Below are 19,172 nucleotides of genomic sequence, written 5' to 3' on the forward strand. Positions count from 1 at the left end.
CTGAAGTCAGTTGGGTGTGTGGTCAGCAGTGCATTTTTCTGAAGAGACATTAGAGGGCTCTCAGAACCAGCTTTTTCGGTAAAGTACACAGCCTACTTTCACTCTTGTGTTTGAAATGTTTGGAAATAAAGCCTGGATTGTTTAATTTATATTACAGATTACTTTATAAAATGCAGTAGGGCTCTCGCAGCACACAGCCACAACCACATAAGGGAAGGGAATCTAATTTTACCTTTAGATAAGCAAAATAAAAATAGAAGTTTTAAGACTTAAATGGCTCTCGCAGGCTTTAAAGATAAATCATGACTGCTTTTAAAAGGCATTTGCCATAATGTAAGGTAACACTGCCGTTTGTGACTGGATATTTCTTTTTATTATTTACTTACTTTGACTACTTTTATTGTTTTACTTTTGTTATTTTAATTTTAAATTCCATTTAATTTTAAAAGCTTTTCTCAACTCAGGCCCAATGTACCAGAGCTAAAACTGCCATATGGACAATGACAGACCCCTAAAGCAGGGAAACCCCTCTTTTTCCTTTCAAATATTCTGATTAATAGTCAACAAATGTTTTTCAAAGGCTGTTTCCTGAGTCCTAATGCGGGTTTGTGTCAATGTACAAATAGCTATTTATAGTCACTAAGCATGTATACATCATTTAAACCCTGTCAAGTTTTAATTCATTATTATGTGTAACGTGTAATAATTCACTCAGTGTAACTAAACAAAATATTAATGTGTGATATTTCATAGTTTAAATAATGTACAATCCCTAGAAAAATTCTTATTGAATGTTACATAAGTTGAAGGATAATTAAATACCATTGCGTATACATACACTATATGGACAAAAGTATTGGGACGGCCTCTTCTAATGAACAGATTTGACTACTTTAGTCATTTCCATGAGCACAGATCTTAATGCTACAGCGTATAATGATATTCTAGAGAATAGTGTGCTTTTAATTTACATGACAATGCCCCTGTGCACAAAGCAATATTCAAAAGAAATGATTGACTGACTGGTCTGCATGAAGCCAAGTCTGAACACTTTTGAGCCAAACAAATGGTACAGTCAGTTCAGAACAGAAAAAGGCCCTTCCAAAGATGGAAACAAATGCTATTGTATGAAAAAGCATTAATATTGGTTTTATATATATACAGTCTATATTTGATATACTGTATATACACACTGTAAAAAATCCAACTTGCAAAATGTTCTCCCTACAAAGATAAATAAGTGACTTGAACATAGAAGTTTTAGTTAAAGGAGTCAAATTATGGTTTTGCATATACTAAACAATATTAGCCTAAACATGTTTCTAACTAAGATTGTTTTGTTGACTGGACTTAGATTCTCAAGTTTTTGGCCAAAATGCGTCAAAGTTTGCCCAACTTACTAAACAGTGTATTCTGAACAAACAATATTGCAAGAGATTGAGTATGTTTAATTCTGTCTTTCTTATTTGTTTTTCTTTTAAAGATTAGTGTTTTAGTTTTTGCTGGCTTAATTTAGGCTTTGATATCATTGTTACTGTTAGTTATTTGTTGTATTTAGAGTTTTTTTTAATGAATGGTGGTTTTTGATTGTGACATGGTTGAGGTTTGTGTGTTCAATATTCAGGTGTAAGTGCATGACACAATGGCAAAAGCGGTATAAATGCACTCAACACAAACTATTTAGGTAGTTATTTGATTAAAGTTTTGGTCTGTTTAAGGCAGAAAACACGTACAATTGTAGTAAAAGACAAATAAATTTGTTTATTATTAAATAACCAATCTACATTCTCCATTTATGTTCAGCCAACAAAAAATATTTTGTTCTGTTGTTCATTAGGTAAACTTGACTATGTTGTGACAACTAATGAAATAATTTTTAAGTTGGGTGGACTTCAGTCTCTGTTTGTTGAGTTAACTCAAAAACGTGCTTGTGATAGGTTGCCTTATTATTTTAAGTTGACTCAACTATTCTTTTACAGTGCGCTGTAAAAAAATCAAGTATAATGAAAAAAAACTGCAATTTAACTTAAAAAAAAGAGATTTTTTATGTTTTTTGAAATACAGTACAAGACCGTCAAATTACAGAAAAAGAGTGTACATTTTTTGGAAAAATAAATAATTTTACATGAATTTTTTTAAACATTTTTTTTAAAGAAATTTTTAAAGTGTATATTATTGTCAACAATTCTTGGTGTGCATGAAATGCGTCAGGAGTGGTCTTTCTGTCTCAGAGGGGGATTGTATGTTTCTTAACTTGCATCCATCATCCAACAGTTGGAATAAGAGAAGACTGGAAAAGAAAAGTTTGTATTACTACAGAAACCTAAAAAAATACGGCTATTCTTTCATGAAGAGTCTACTCTTTCGTCAAGGCTAAAAGTCTGGTTTTATGCTTCATTTCTTTTTTTAATCTTGACAGCTTTGCCGTAACTGCCAATGTTCAAGACAAACCGAGAAATAAACTAAACTGTTCTTGCGTCAATCTATTGACAGACAGTTCAGTCAACTGGAATAAGGACAGACAGTTCAGTCAACTGGAATAAGGCCACATCGTCCTTTTTCACACTAGAAATGGTTTGAAAATGGTTCATTAGTTATTGAGATTTCAAGCGTTTTTATAATAGAAATGACAAGTGTGGAAAATATGACTTTAGCATGGGGTTAAAAAGAATGATGTGCAGTGTAAAAAGCCTTTAAACAGTTGCACATAACTGCTAAGTGTAATATCTTAAACATTATGTACTTCAATCAAGGAAACAATGGCTCTGCCTAAGTAATCGGAATTACAATTACAGTTATAATTGCGACAGCATACTGTACGTATGTAAATCACACAGAACAAGTTTTAAACAGTTTATTAAACAGTTATATATATGAATATAATACATATGAAATCTTATTTGGCACCAGAAACACAAAAAATCTATAAATAATAATATGCTCTGAATACGTCCGTGATGCTACATCTAAATAAATTAACAAACCATAACTTAGACTTTAATAAATATACATATGTTATAAATGTTATATAGATGCATTGCATCAATGTTTATTGCAGTTGGTCATCAGGGTCCAACAATCCTTGAACTGAAAGGCTGTGTGTCTGTGCGTGTGTGCGCACTGGATCAACAGGCCATGTGGATGGGCAGACAGCAGTTACGCTAAAGAAAGTTAAGAAGTAAATTTAATCTCTCTCCTGTCTGATTCCAGTTATTTCCTTTTGAACGCATATGGTATTAGATTATGAATGTGGATAGAGGGTATTAGATCTGGACTTTTTATATTCCCGGCATGCGAATCTTACAACCATATACATGCACAAGTCAATCTACATTAGTGAACTGCATAAACCTTTGCTTGAGTTTTATATATACATATATATTTGTCTATATGAAAAACTAAATATATACATAAACATAAAATGAATCAATGCAATTTTGAAAGAACGTTTGTTACAGTAGCACAAAGAGTTTTTTAAGCACATGCTGTGTAAAGTTTTAAGGCCCGGTGCAGTTAGGGCTTAACTTCTCGACTGTAATTACTCTAATGAACTGATCAGATTTATATCGGGCTTAAAAGGCCACTCATCTGTTTCCTGAGTGCAAGGAAACTACTTGCGTTAACTCTCATTTAGATGCATTGGTCCATCAATAGATGTTTTTCTAATTATATCTCAGAGAAAACAGAATCGGCCACCTTTATCACATTTGCAATTGTTGCATGAAGCGTATGGGTTTATTATGTATTGGAGTGTGAAACATGGAATTCGTCTGATCTAGTATCTGTATTTACTACCTGATTACTGGAGAGTATTTCAGTTTAATGAAGGGCCAAAATCAGAACACAACCTCATTTAAAGACTCTAGCCTCATTTGGTATTTTTGCAGGTGCGTATTCTTTCCACTTTAGTTCCTTAGTATTTTTGTCCAACGCTAGACAGGAGCTAAGTGGATTAGACTCATCTATTATAGGATGAAGTGGATTTGGTCGGGTTAACTAGGGAAAGACCTCAGGCATGGATTTTCTGACACAGCGCTCAAAATACATCTGATTCTGCTGAGAGGTTTCCCTTAAACGCCAATACAGAAGAGCCAAAGATACATTAGCGTAAAATAGAAGTTTTGTTTTGGGAGTATTGCTCTATGCGAACATTCAGCATTGTGCATTACTTTTCCTCTGTTGTGCTGTTTACTGTGAGAAATGGAGAAATGACTGAGGGTGAAGATCTGTAGGCATGAAAGCCATGTGACAATGAGCCTTAACTATTATTTAGAGTTCGTTTGGCAAAGCAAAATGCAGACATCAGACAAATGTCGAAAACATAAATGAGAAATATTGTAAAGATGTGGAGACATTGCAGTATTGCTTCAAAATACAGTGATATATATCCAAAAAACATAAAGGAATGCTGAACAGATGTTATCATCATTATTTGGAAGCAATGATTCCAAGTTATTCAGTGTATGCATCTTAATTATATAATATTATCATTTAATAGAAATTCTATTTGCATTCCTATGATGATGTTTGAATTAAAGGGATAGTTCACCCATTTATTTACCCTCATGTCATTGCAAGCCTGTATGCCTTTTGTTTTTTCTGCAGAACAAAAATGAAGATATTTTGAAGAATGTTGGTCACCGAACAATGGGGGTACCCATTCACTTCTATTGTATAGACACAAAACCAGTGCAAGTCAATAGGTACCGCAGTTCTTTGGTTACCAACATTCTTCAAAATATCTTCTTTTGTGTTTTGCAGAAAAAAGTAAGTCATACAGGTTTGAATTGAGTAAACAATGAAAGAATTTTCATTACGGGTCCACTATCCCATCAGTAATATCTTCAAATATAAATTTTAACTTGTGGACCATGGGAATCATGTTGACTATCAGCACTGAGGTAGATGTTTAATATGGAGACTGAATATAAAATCATATGAATCTGATGGTTTCTGAAATGCGAACCCTTTTAATATACTGGCCAGTTGCTTCTTTTCCCATCACAATGAGGATGTGTTTACTTTTGGTCTAGATGTGCGATTGTGCATTTGTTTTGTTAACCGATGCCCATATAAATGTTCTGCATTATTTCATCATTACACATTTACACAACATCCACCCAACATTTCAAGCTATTTGAAAGTCGACCTGTGAAGGCATTATAAACAACATATACAGCAGCGTCTCAATAGCAACAACAATATAACAGATATTGTTTTGAATATATTTTGAATATTGTTTAAGTAGAATCTGACAACCCTCATTCTGTGTTTATGTCTCTTGAAGGCAATGAAGTAGATCTCAAATCAGTGCTTTACAGGGATTGTTCAAGCAAAATGAAAAATTCACCAGTCATCATTTATTCAGCATCATGTCAATCCGAACCTGTATATGACTCTTTCTTCTGTGGAACACAAAAGAAGATATTTTGAGAAATGTGATTTTGTGTCTATACAATGAAAGTCAATGGGAGACAATGTTGTTTGGTTCAAAATATCTTATTTTGTGTTGCGCAGAAGAAATTCATCCAGGTTTGTAATGACACGAGGGTGAATAAATATTGACAGAATTTTCACGTTTTTGTGAACTATCCCTTTAAGCCCAAATTAGAGACATTTACGGATGCGTTGAATTCTTCCTGTGCAGCACTGTGGTTCTTTGTCTTTTCCATCTTGAAATATGTTTTGAATAAATAAACACTTTAGCCAGTCTCTTCCTGTCCTCAATGGGCACTTAAAAGGTTACGATCCTCATACACATCCACATGCCTGGGCTGAAAACTCATGGATTGTGTGGAATCGACTGAAGTTATCAAGGAAGGAGATGTCCTCCTCGTAAGCGATGGGCCGACAGCAGGGGCTGTGCCGAGCTTTCTCCCTCTGATCCCTCGTGAGCAGCCGTGAGCGTTTCATGAATGCCAGCGTCAGGTCATAGTTTCTGCGGTTGGCGGTGCACTTTCCGCTGCAGTAATGGAAGACTATCGTTTCATCGCTGATGTATCCCAGACCCAGCTGACTGACCGTCACCTCCACGTCTCGTAAAGAGCAGGGTTTGCCGCGCTTCTTGGCTCGTTTAGTTCTTTTGCTCTGAAGGGCATCTTTGCGGGCTTTTCTTTTCACCAAGGTCCCGATAATCTGTTTCAGCTCACCCTCTGTGAAGGTCTGGAACATTTCCATGACTGATGTAAAGAAAAAAACAGAGGTTTGATTATTTTTATGGGGATAGCATTAGACATGTAACAATTCACAATGAGCCGGTTAAAATCGATTATAATATCTGACGATTCAAGTCGGTTGAGACGTTACTTGAATTGCAAGACATGTTTTGAACAGCACATAAAATATATTTTTATTGTACAAAGAAATGTGCAGCATTTTAGAAATAAAATAAGGGCAGTTGTCAGTGGCGTTGTTAGGCACTTTTTAGGTGGGCTTTAGCCACCGTAAAGTTCTAGCTTATCCCCCCTAAATTTTTAAAAAGTAATTATGTAATTTGTACGATATCGCTCTTTAAAACTCTTATTATGAAAACGGCGGCAGGCTGCGTTATTTAGCGCATTCTTCAGTTCACAGCGGCACAGAGTGGAGTGAACGTCACAAGCAGAGGACAAATGTGTGTGCATTAACATGACATCTGCATTTTTGCCATTCTTTGTTATAAATGCAGCTTACGTAATATGATACAAGACCCTTTCCCATCCACTGTAAAAAGTTTTGTCTGCGTTCACCCCTCGTCACACTGTTAACTAACTTAGTTGTTAACTAACCACCAGCGAAATGAAAGCACTTTACACCAATGACGGCATTCTTTAGAAAACAATCACGATGATATTGTAGCGCACAGACATGTGTCATTCATGAATGAAGTGCTGTTTTGTTTTCCTGCACCTAGTTAAAGAGAGCTGACGGTAGTTTTGAGAGCCCCGGAAAGACAACGGGCAGCCTGGTGCGGCTGAGTTCCGAGTACACTTTTTCCTACTAAAAACCGGTAATTTTTTCCCTGTTATTTACAGTTTTTCCACGCATAATGTAAAATAACTAACGGATTTTTATTGTTTTTTTGACCCGCCCTGCACCACTGTATCTATTTTTACAACCCGCCCCGCACCCGCGACCATTACATATACTAGGCATTGTAATGTAAATGAAAACAGGCTTTATTTCAGCCTAAAAGTGCTTTGAAACAGCCATTAGATTACATCGCCCTGTAAACTGGCAACAACATACGCTTATGAACCATAGATATTTGCACTTCACGTAGCAATACCCTATCAAATTGTACTACCAGTATTAAATAAATATACAGAATCAGATTCCCCGTAGCAGTATTTTATAGCGCAAAAAAATGACGTAACATTGATGTGCGCATGCCTGGTAGGATAATCTGATGGGTAGGATGAAATTTCATGACACTGGTCCCAAATATTAGATATAGCAGCTTGACCTTCTTTTCTTTTAATGATGTAAATTCCCGACCTTAATTTCTCCCGCACCTCGTCTTCCATCTTCACTTTTATTTCTCCGTTTGTTTTGTTGTTGCTTGGCGCTTTCGTGACGTGTTTGGTTTGGTGACATCACGAAAGTTGCGTTGCTAGCTACGTAGGTATACGTATGGTAACCTTATCAAAGAACCTAATAAAATATGAAAATACATATTCCTATATATTTAATATAGGCTATAGGGAATTGCATGCAACGTACATGTTTTTTAAATTTAGTTTTTAAATAAATAAACCCGCCCCGCAAATAAAGTGACAATTTCTTTACTCGCCCCAACCCGTTATGAGACGACCCGCGCATCACTAGTATACAGGTTTGGAACAACTTTAGGGTGAGGAAATGATGACAGAACTTTCATTTTTGGGTGAACTGTCCCTTTAACATTATCTTCATATTGGAATACGTCATCATAAATTTGAAGATTTAGTTGTAGCACTATTTTGTAATTAACCACTCAGAAATAAATGAATAAAAACAAGAAATTAACTTTCATGCTCCTTGTTCAGTATCTCCATGAAAACACATCAAAACTTTTCACTTACAGTAAAACAGCTCGCCCATCCCTGTAAAATTATGCAAATGTCCATGTTACAATTAATCCTGTGTTCGCTCAACCCTACGTGTATTTCCTTCAGGAAAATGTTTGCCCGGTTAGACCTGAGACTTATCTCATGTAAACTGTGCCATCTGGAAGGCCTGCATGATTCATGTGCTGTTATGGATGACGTAATCTAAGATAACAGCTATGCTATTCTGATTTTCTTTTAGTGCCATCTGATTACATAATTCTGAAGTAAATGTTGTTAAGGCATCTCTGTCTTACATTCTGTGATGAGAGAGTTTCCACTTTCAGCAGATCTGACCCTCCGCTGTCGTCCACCTTTCCCAATGGAGGACGAGGAGTTGGAGGATGTAGATGAAGACGATGATGACAACGATGAGGATGAAGCTCTGCGGTGGGCAGGAGGGGGCGGGGCTCTGGAAGAGGGTGTGGCTTTAAAGATGAGGAGGGAGAGCGCAGCACCACAGAGAATCAGGCCAATGGCAGCAAACTTCCATAACTTCATCTTAGAATGAGGAGAAGCATTGGGCCCCTGAAGAACAAACAGATATTCATCACTCAAAAACGACATTTGTTGCCTGGAAAATCAGAGTACATGACTACATGTTAATAGGCAAAAAAGTTTGGCTTCTTGTTTTCAAAATAGTGCAGTTACAGCTACCAGCAGGAGTTAACTGGACCATGCCAAACCTTCCACCCACATTTTGTGTTACTTGTACATATTTTCAACTTGATTCGTGACTGAAATCGATATTTGACAGCATTGTTATTGTCAAATATGTCTCAAGGTCGGTGGCTCAACAGTTACAGGACTTACTAACAAATACCGAGCCAGAAGTAAAACATCCTAGATGTGTTTTCTACATCTTTCAACTACATATGAGCCTCGTGCAAAACCAGATTTCATTCACAGATGTTTGCACAAGTGGTTTTGTCATGCGGCTCTCCTCTGTTGATCTCATTCCGGTGGACGTTTTCCGAGCACGCAGGTGTGGACCGTCCAAAGAGGAACAATGTCATACAAACCAAATGGTCCAGAAAAAAACAACATCAGTCCAACATCAGAAACTATCACATGTGGCCCCAGGATGCTTTTGTTTATTGTTTTACTATATCAAATGGGAAATAAATGGAAATTCAGAACAAAACAGATTTTGTGTCGACTTATTCCTAAGTGTTCTGCTTTGGCAACTAGACAACAGACAGGAAAAATATATCAGTTTGTTTCTTCTTCGGCTATTTCCCTATTTATAAATCCGGCTATTTATTTGATTTTGTTTGGTCTCTGGACACACATCTGCCAAGTATGTTTATTCCTCCTTATTCCACCGCCTTTATTCCACCTTATTGTGTACAGCCATGTTCATGTACAGATGTGACTAGATGATAATACCATGGTACAAGTATGATTACCATATTGTATTACCCCTCAAAGGTACTTCTAAGAAAAACATATATGCCCAAGTGTCCAATAAGTAACAACATGATAGTGTACATAATATTGTGGCTTATCAGACTTAAATTATAAGCCTGATTTACATAAAAAGTTGTTTGTACATGGTGTCTCATTGTTTTTAATTGCAATGTTTAACCATCTCTTTTTTAAATATAGACAGATGTTTCTTTCACTTGACACATAACGGAATGCAAAACATGATGTCATGCTTGTAGTTGTTTGTGCCATTCAACATGTCTTTGATGTTCCTGCCTTTAAAACATTAAACCGTTTTAAACAATTGATTTGTTGATCTCAAATTGATCTCTTAGATTCTGTAGGGCCGACTGGAGGTCCCAAACAATTCAGCAGCTGAAATCAGGAAATGCCGATCTTACAGAGACTAAGAACTTAAGCAGGCTGCAGTGTCTCAAACGCTTTACCAGACCTTATTAGAATGCACTAGATAATACTAATCTCTGTTTATACAATCCGGAAAAACATGGAAAAGGAAAGATGTGAATTATCTGGCAGTACCTAACCTACATGCTATAGAAACAGAAGATGCGTTTTGAGAGGGACATAAGTGGCAACAGCAAGTTGGGTTTCTGAGAGCACTTGACCAATGTCAGAAAGTTCTCCAGCATTTTATTCATGAATTCATTTGTTTAGACGGGTTCATTGTCTGAACCTAAACTCTGCTATACACTTTGTATTGTTTAAACTCATACATCCACTTGCACTATAGTTTTTCTTTTTGTTAAAATTATAGCAAAACATATGAAGCGTTCAATAGCAAAAACAAACAAAATCTAAATAAAAAAAGCAAATTTTCAAAAATTAATTTCAATTAAAAAATAAAAAATTCAATTAATATCAATCAAACTGCAGTTGAATTGTTTTGATTAAGTAATAATAACTCACACAAAACCAAAACAAGACTTTTGAATTCTTTAAAAAAAGGAGTTTCTGTTTTTGCAAATAAGCTCTTCATATGTGTCTTATAAGTGTCTGCGCATATTGAGCTGAGATGATTTTATTATTATTTTAAAGACCCACTGACAAGCCTTGAAGTCTGCAGCTTTGTTTCATGCATTGATGTCATTTCCATGAAACAGGAAATAGTATGGATTGGCTCCTGACCTTTAAAAATAGCCAATACAGCAGATGCGGGTGCTGGATTCTCTCGATTAAGGAGAGCTTTTCATTGGTCAGATCTGAGGAGAAGCTGAGGTGCAGAATAATGTCATAGAACTTGTTGATCCATTTTGGTGAGAGACTGTAGTTTTTAATGCTTCTTTCTTCTAGATGCAATGTTGGTCAATCTTTTGGAAAACACTAGTTTAGATATCCTTAAGGCTTCATACTAAAAGCCAAAAAAAATATTTTGATTCCATGGGGACACTGATCAAATCACACACCCAAGTTTAAGAACAATAGAAGGTAATGGGTCATCTTCATTAATACAGTATGTGTATAGTTTTAGTTAATATATCAAATTAAGTCATCAACTTATTCTAATAAAATCATTTGTAATAAATGAATTAGCATTTTTTGTGAAATAGAAGCTTTTTCATTACTGGTCCGACACCTCCACAGAAGCTTAAAACAAGAAAAAGCTTTACTTTCGGAAAGCAAGTCGTGAATTGAAAATGTCTGTATGGCGGTTCGTTATACTCACAGCAGAGAGAGAGAGTTACTGAAAGACAGTTTTAGTCTTGTCTAAACAAACCATAACTAATAACCCCTCAAATGAAATGTAGAAAAACTGTCTCTTTGTTTTATTCTCATGCTTCAGACACAGGGAGCACTCTAACCGGGATACACCCTTCACAAATCACACTATTAAGCACACAGTCTCCTTATTAGGAAACACACGATTGTTCTGTGGGTCCTTTTGGAAGCAATGGCACTCTAAACTCTTTTCAAGGGAAGTGAACATTAGCAGATCACTGTTTATGGAACATTCTGAAATAAATTGTCTAGTCAAGTGGGCACTCGAAACTTACAAGATGGCTACAATAGTGTCCCAAGAGCCACCTCTCCTATAAGCACGTTTCTCAGGCTTGATATTTATACTCATATTTTGACAGTTTGTGTATATGAGTGAGACAACTGGAGTCAAGGGTGTTGTTTTGTCAAGGGTGCGACTGGAAAAGAGGGTGGGGTGTTGGGCTGCGTTAAAAAAGCTTTTTTAATAAGGACTTAATACATAACCATAATTATGACATCACACACTTTATTACCTGTCCCATGCTTGTACTTACCAGTAGTTTATTTCTCAGGTCTGACAAGTTCCACGTCTAATGAAATAAATCCTTACAATGATATTAATGACCCAGAAAAAGCTGTTCTACATAATGGTGGTTCAGCTTGATAGCAAAATAACATTTACTCTTTCTTTTCACCTTTTCACTGTGAATTTAGCTTTGATAAACTGCTTTTGCATGAAACCGCATCAATGCCGACAAATGCAAGTATTAGAGATGCACCGATATATTGGCCAACAATCGGTACTGGTCGATAAAAGCAATGTTTCACACTATCAGCCGATAGTTTAAAAACACTCGATGATCAGGGGCGGATATATCCTGTCAATCAAAAGAGGACAGAAAATGCAATGAATTTGTGCTCTGTATCACACTAAATAATCGGCTATCGGTAACGGTATCGGTGGAATTACAATCTCATTGGTACGTTTCAGTACAATTTGCTTTCACTGCAATAACGATTAGGTTTAGGGGCGGAGCTTCAGTATTGCCTTTTTATTAACTCTACATTTTGTATGAGACTCACATCGCACAAATTCACATAAATTTACCACCTTAAAAGAGTAAATATAGTTATTGTTACGAATTCCTGTGAGATAAGGCTATATCAGTCTAATACACCTGTTAATCTTAACATCTAAGCCATAAGCACCCTGAGACTATTTACTTTGGAGATGCAAGAAAGTGACTTTGTGATAAGGTCGGTGACATTGAAGGTATAGCGAAGAGAGTAAAATATACCTGCTTTTACGCTATTCATAGTATCATGCTTAAAAAAACAACATGGAAACTGTAGGTCTAATTGCTATTCTTGTAGTGATTGTAAAAAACATTTACATTCCATTTAAGTGCTTAAGAAAGCTTTTAAAGGATTTAAAAGAAGTTGAATCATCTCATGGAGGCATTCAGGTTAATACCTGCCATGTGAGCAACAGACGTACAGAAAACATGTACTACTTCATCCATAAGCAAAGGGTGTGATCCTCAGCATTACTATAATCCAGTGCCTAAAGAGATGTGTTTTACCTAAAGTAAAATACTGTATGCTGATACATCTCAACCTCCGATGAGTGCCATGCTCAAAAGAACAATGGTTCAGCTTTCGGCTCAACATCTTCCTGAGATCAGACATGCAACTTTGAGTGAGTACCCAGATCTTTAACCATCAGCCCGCCACCACTCCAGTTAACTACACTCTAAACAAAAATATCTTTTAAACAGTCAGGTTTACAAGGTCTGGGAATCAGTGAAACAGCACAATCTTACGTCCATGACATCATCTCAGCACCTCAGCTCTGCGTGAATTAAGTTTGCCACTGGTTGTGCTTCCAGAGTGCATTTGGTTGAAAAAATTGCGTGTAGTGCAGGATGAGTCATCAAGATTTTTATTCTGTTTTCTCTGGAGATACTGTAAATATTAAATTTGTATAACTACTGAAGGTTTGACAGCTTTCCGAGTACAGTAGTATATAGATGCCTTCAAACATAACAGACATAATAACACACTTAAAGGAACAGTTCTCCCAAACATGACAATTCTGTCATCATTTACTCACCTTGAGTTGTTCCAAATCGGTTTAAATGTCTTTGTTTTGATGAACACAAAGATGTTTGGAGAATGCTTGTAACCAAACAGCTCTTGGCCACCACTGACTACCATAGTAGAAAAAAATGATTTGTTCTGTTGCACACAAAAGAAGATTTGAAGAATGTGCAGCAAACAGTTTTGGGACACTTTTGACTACCATTGTCATTTTCCTACTATGGGAGTCAATAGTGGCCAAGAACTGTTTGGCTACAAGCATTCTTCCAAATATCTCTCTCTGTGTTCATCAGAACAAATACATTTATACAGGTTTGGAACAACTCGAGGGTGAGTAAATGATGACAGAATTTTCATCTTTGGATGAACTGTCCCTTTAAGCCACAAAACTCTACTTCTGCTATTCTATTTAGATTTTGACAGACAATATGTTGACCAGTGATATGAAGTTCTTACTCCATTTCATGTACACCGTGAGATCAGACTCCAGTGACAGTACAGCAGGTGGATGTTTCTCTTTATCTGCCGAGTCAGAGGAAGTTTAGGTGCTAAATAGCATCAGAAAATCAATGCTGCTGCTCCGGCTTCGGACTCTCTGACTCTGTGATTTGCTGTGTTGGGTTAGCCCACAGCTCTGGGCTTGAGTTCAGCTGACCACCACAACAGCATCAAGACTGATTGAAAATGACCAGATGCCTCTTTAATGAAACAAGGCCACCGTGATGTTTCTCAGCTGTACTGTGAATGGCCGAAATTCAGGACGTTGTTTATTTTTACAGTTAAGGGATGTGAACGTAACTTAAGAGTTTCGTTCCGATCATGTTTATGAATTGCAAATGTGTGGAAGATTCATGAGACATGCATGAACTACTGTGGATATTATTGCACAGTTTATAAAAAAAGACAAATGATATGGCAGCCAAACAACTGGATCTCTGAAGCAGCTCCCAAAGGAAACATTTAGTTTAATTATGCTTAGTGTGTTTCTTTCAGTTACACCCGACAGACCTTAACATACACAGGAAAAATGTTCTAAGTCAAGGTGATTCAATGTGTCAACGTCAATAAGTTGTATTGAAACCGACAATCTATCAAGTTAACAAAGCCATATAACCAGAATGTAGAATTGCATTTAATATAAAATAATGTTAAGCATTGTGAATAGCAAAAGATTTGAATGCATCTTGTTTAAAATGTATATACAGCTGCGGAAAAATTAAGAGACCATTTTTTTCTGATTGAAAAAATTTACTCTTTATAGGTGTGTGTTCATTTTTGTTTCATTCTGTGAACTACTAACCATATTTCTCCCAAATTTCAAATAAAAATATCATTTCTATTTGCATTTATTTGCAGAAAATGAAAGCTGGAGAAACAGGTGAAAATAACAGATAACAGATAGCAGAATAACAAATAACTGTATTTTCTCAGACCTCAAACACGGCAAAGAAAACATGTTAACATTCACTTTTCAGCAATACAACAGTAATATTTCTACATGTATTTAAAAAGTTCAAAAAGGATTTTTTTATGAGATAACCTAGATTTTTATCAGTTTTCATGTGTCTTGTTGTCATGCTGTCAATCTTTCACATTGCTGTTGGATGACTTTATGTCACTCCTGCGGTTTGATTTTGTTGAAATTTAACAGACACTGGACTGGAATGACCACAATACATCTAGAAATACTGATTTGAAATGAATATTTGGAATGGTCTCTTAATTTTTTCCACGGCTGTATCAATAAATAAACAGAAAATATTTAGACAAAATGACTCATTTAGTTAGTACTTAATACTCTCATCGATCACCCAAACATTCACTATCATTGATTCTCAGAATGACCAATTTTAACCGAACAGAAGTCAATAAGGAATGTTTAGGATTAATTCTTGTCTCTGAGAAACATCTCCACACCCTGTACTGTATCATAACAGGATGTCAAATCACAATGCTACACCCTACGGGTATTAATACAACAACAACAACACATTTTATGAGACTGTAGAAGGATGTCAGACTGAAGAAGCTGCATGCTGATGTTCTCTGATGTGTTGGGATGCAGAACATGGGCTCAGGTGAAGCTCTGTTTCTTTTGGCTGTCTATCATAATCTTCTATGGGCAGATGTTATTTCATCCAGACAATGATGAATGGATAGATGGATGGATGACTCAGATGGGCTTTTCTGTGAATGATTAATCTAATTGGACCTTTAAACCACAGCAGCATTCAATTTCAACGTCCACTAATGGAATCTTTTAGTGCAAACTGAGAAATTACAACAGAAAGAAGCACGGAATTGAAAAATGTGTTTTCCGACTCAGTGCGAAAGATCTTAACAGGAAGTTCGTAAGGGTTAAAGAGTAGGTGCAACTGTAGGACACAGAAAGTCTTATGCAACATAGCATTTTATGTAGTAATATTAAAGTGTATTATGTTATGAACAGAGCACTTTCTGTTGGGTAAATCTGACTACGCAACGAATGAGAATGAGAAGATAATTGAATTAATGTTGAAACAACGTTGAGGACAACCAATTGAAAGATCATTTTTTGGGAGGATCTATTGACAGAAACGCAATATAATACATATAACTATATCTTCAGAGGTGTATAAAGACCTTACATAATTAAGCATTATGTTTTTATTCCCTTAGAATGAGCTATGTCTATCTACATACACCGCAGGTCGATTTACATGAAATTCACCATGTTGTTTCTACAGTAGCCCTATAACAGACAAACTGACAAACTGCTCATTTCGTAAATACATTTCTGTCAGGACCATTGTCGTCAAATATTTAACAATAGCATATATTTAAGTTTGGCGGAATGAAACTGTTCTGGGCAAACTCTCCGCCCGTCCATGCAACCTTGCATGGACATAGCGGGAGCACAGCAATACATGCCCCCCCCCCACCTGGGGAACCAGAACGGTTCACGATGCATAACAGGATTAAATTAAATGATCCGACAGATACAGGCAGAAATGGAGGAGATGGGGATGGAGGTGGGTTTTGAGTGCAGCACGATTAAGCAGCTGATAAGGAGTAAAGAAACGTGACCTGCCAGAGCTAACGCTACGCTTGATTACCTCCTTCTGCAAAGAAGCAAAAACGTGACGACATCTTAGTCCTGTGTCAGCCACCGCAGTGCTTCGAAAGGGAGTGGTGGAGTGAGCCTTTGGTTGCAGTTCACAACCTCACCACTAGAAGCTGCTAATTTTCATACACTGGACCTTTAACATTGATTCAACATTAAATCAGTTATATTGGCTAAATTTAACATACTGCCGAAAAACTAGGGTGCACAACTGTATGCATACGCAATTGTCTACATATCACTGGTGTGTGTGTGGTGTGAAAAAGACCCTAGAGGTACTTCAGAGAAAAAATCTGAACTCCTGACAACAGCTTTGCGTTTATGTTTGAAAGAGCAGGTCAAGTCAACAGTAAAGCAGGTGAGAGGACATCATGATGTCTCTGCCAGTTTAGCTGGAATGATGTAGATGATATAAACTGTCAATGCAGATATTATCTGCCATTCCTCTGCCTCACATCATTTAATGCAAACCAAGCTTGACTGAACGGATTCAGTTTAAGACATTCGTTGAAAGAATCTTATTACACAAGGTCTTAGTCCTTCATCAATGCAGGAAAGAAATATAGGAAATAAAAAACCTGAAAAACGTACCCATTTTACTCAATAAACACTAAGTCGCATTTTTCCGGTGTAAGTCATTGTAATAAATGTAACATTTTACAATACAATTTATGCAATGTTTTACGAACACACTGGGTGTAAACTTGTAGATATCATGTCATGAACAATACTTTACAGTAAGTTAACGTTTAAAATAACTTTATTAGTTCTAAAATAATTTAATAAAGTTTTTATGATGCATGTACAACCTTTGAAACACATTTAGAAGTTACATTAACTTTGAATTGTTCATTGTTCTGTCATGTTAACTGTTGTATTAACTAGTGTATAATGTTCTTGTGTAAAAATCCTAATCTGTAGTTAAGATGAGAAAACAGCATGTGCTCTTACCGTCTGCCCGGCTTATCCAGACTCCACAGCGTGTCTGTTCAGCTGACCGCTGGGTACGTCATTGATCAATATTCCAGCCCCTAAAAAGTTGTGTCTGTCTGTAATACGTATGAATCGAAGAGTGCCCAGAGAAAATTCATTAGTTGCCAGATCCTGTCGATATCCAAGGATGCTGAAGGTGCAAAAAATATCCACAGATTCCCATTCTGACTTCAGGCATTTGCAGGCAACCAAACTTAGAGGCAAAGCATAAACAGACCTTTTGCAAATGGTAACAAAAATGTTCTACTGTGAAGTGTAACCAGCCTCAAATACGGACCTTAATAATAAAACCCATTACACTTCCATGCAAACAAGGGCAAGTATTTGCCAACCATCTGTCAGTCAAAACACCCGCGAACTCCTAAAAACGATCAGAGGAATTTGGAAGCACTTGTTCATCTGTTTACAGAAGCAGCGGTTCATGTGCGGTCCTTTAAATGTTTACTCTGCAGGTTCTTCATTTACATCTTCACACAAATCAGATGAAAACAGATGTTTAACTAACAGATTCCTCAGGAATGATTCATAAAGGTGAGGAAAAGCTGATCGCAAGTCCCTACAGAAGCCAAAATCCTGTCATACTCCTTCGAAGAGAGGCACATGCATGTTGCCATGAAGCCAAAACTGTCCTTTCCTATGTGGACCTTTCATCAAACAGATCATCATCGCTTCTGGTATCTAAAGCTGTAAAAAGAGTCCCACATCTCACAACAGAAACAGGTCCAAGAGTCAGGTACCAGTCCAACGCGTCCAGTTTTTGGCTGAAAGTAAATGCCACCTTTTCTGTGATCCTTTCCACACTGGAGGATTAGAAGCCTTTAGCAGCTTGTACTCGGTGAGCCACGTAATGAAACAATCCTGACAGTTGAACTGAATTACACAGGCATGAGAGCAACTGACTCTGAGAGCAGCACCGGGACATTAGAGATGAGTTTCTCGTACTGCTGGAGAGGTGGAGAGAGGGGAAAGAGGGCGTAGTGAATAAACCACACTTTTTCACACACAAGCTCCACCCACTGTTCATTGCGGACGTTTACTTTTAGCCTTTGGTTATTTTGAGGTCCCTTGTAGAAATGCAAGACAATTTACTAAAAAATCCATCTGTAAACTTTTTTTGTGTCATACTGTACTGTATTTATATTCTTCAGATATTCTGGTTGGTGATTTGAATTATAGAATATTGACTTAAAATGTAACAATATGATGTTCTGAATAATGAACGTTTAAGGTATAACTAATCTTTTTTTTTCTTATTTTAAACTTTCTTAACTTCAGCCTGTTTTACATGCTTTATTGGGATTACGCAGTTTATTACGCTTCGATTGTGATAACGTATATAGTGTGACAACATTATGTGGCATGTTTGTGCAATGTGTCAACAGCTCTTTATTCATTTCAATGCAACTGATGAAATACCAAACTTGATCTTCTGGGAAATCATGTTGGCAAAAACATGAAATGTTCAAGCCCTAACGTTCATGTCAGAATGCTGAAGAGCGACACAATGCCGCTGTGAAATGGTAGCCAACTTCTCCGTCCTTGAAGGTGAGCTTAAAATCGTTTTGACATTGCGCCATTTAATATCACATCACTTTTGATGTCAAAGTGAACTTGACTAGCGAGCTACTATATTTGCATATCTATATACACATACTGTACATACATGCATATGTAAAAATATACATACTATAAAAAACTGTAATATTCTGGCAGCTAGGGCGCCAGAAAAAAGTAAAAATGAAATTATTACAATGTTTTAAAATGAC

General features: G+C 36.5%; 1 protein-coding gene across 2 annotated transcripts; it reads right to left on the reverse strand.

The window, feature by feature from the left end:
* Positions 1-2,899: 2,899 nt before the first annotated feature.
* Positions 2,900-18,296, reverse strand: nrtn (neurturin). Of its 2 annotated transcripts, XM_057362898.1 has the most exons (3): positions 17,365-18,296; positions 8,324-8,594; positions 2,900-6,179 (listed from the first exon to the last, which is right to left on the reverse strand). In XM_057362898.1, the coding sequence occupies exons 2-3, from the start codon at positions 8,565-8,567 to the stop codon at positions 5,752-5,754; spliced, it is 672 nt and encodes a 223-aa protein (XP_057218881.1). In that variant the 5' UTR covers positions 8,568-8,594; positions 17,365-18,296; the 3' UTR covers positions 2,900-5,751. The 2 variants fall into 2 exon arrangements, with proteins under 2 accessions (XP_057218881.1, XP_057218880.1); XM_057362897.1 differs by lacking the exon at positions 17,365-18,296 and having other exon boundaries at positions 8,324-9,709.
* Positions 18,297-19,172: the final 876 nt, after the last annotated feature.

Source organism: Triplophysa rosa, linkage group LG20 (genome assembly GCF_024868665.1).
Source record: "Triplophysa rosa linkage group LG20, Trosa_1v2, whole genome shotgun sequence".
In the NCBI taxonomy this organism is placed as follows: domain Eukaryota; kingdom Metazoa; phylum Chordata; class Actinopteri; order Cypriniformes; family Nemacheilidae; genus Triplophysa; species Triplophysa rosa.

Coding starts and splice junctions, on each gene's coding strand:
- nrtn (XM_057362897.1), bottom strand. CDS start 8,633: ATGTCGTTTTTGAGTGATGAATATCTGTTTGTTCTTCAGGGGCCCAAT. Junction 6,180..8,323: donor AAACTCTCTCATCACAGAAT/GTAAGACAGAGA, acceptor TCTTTACATCAG/TCATGGAAATGTTCCAGACC.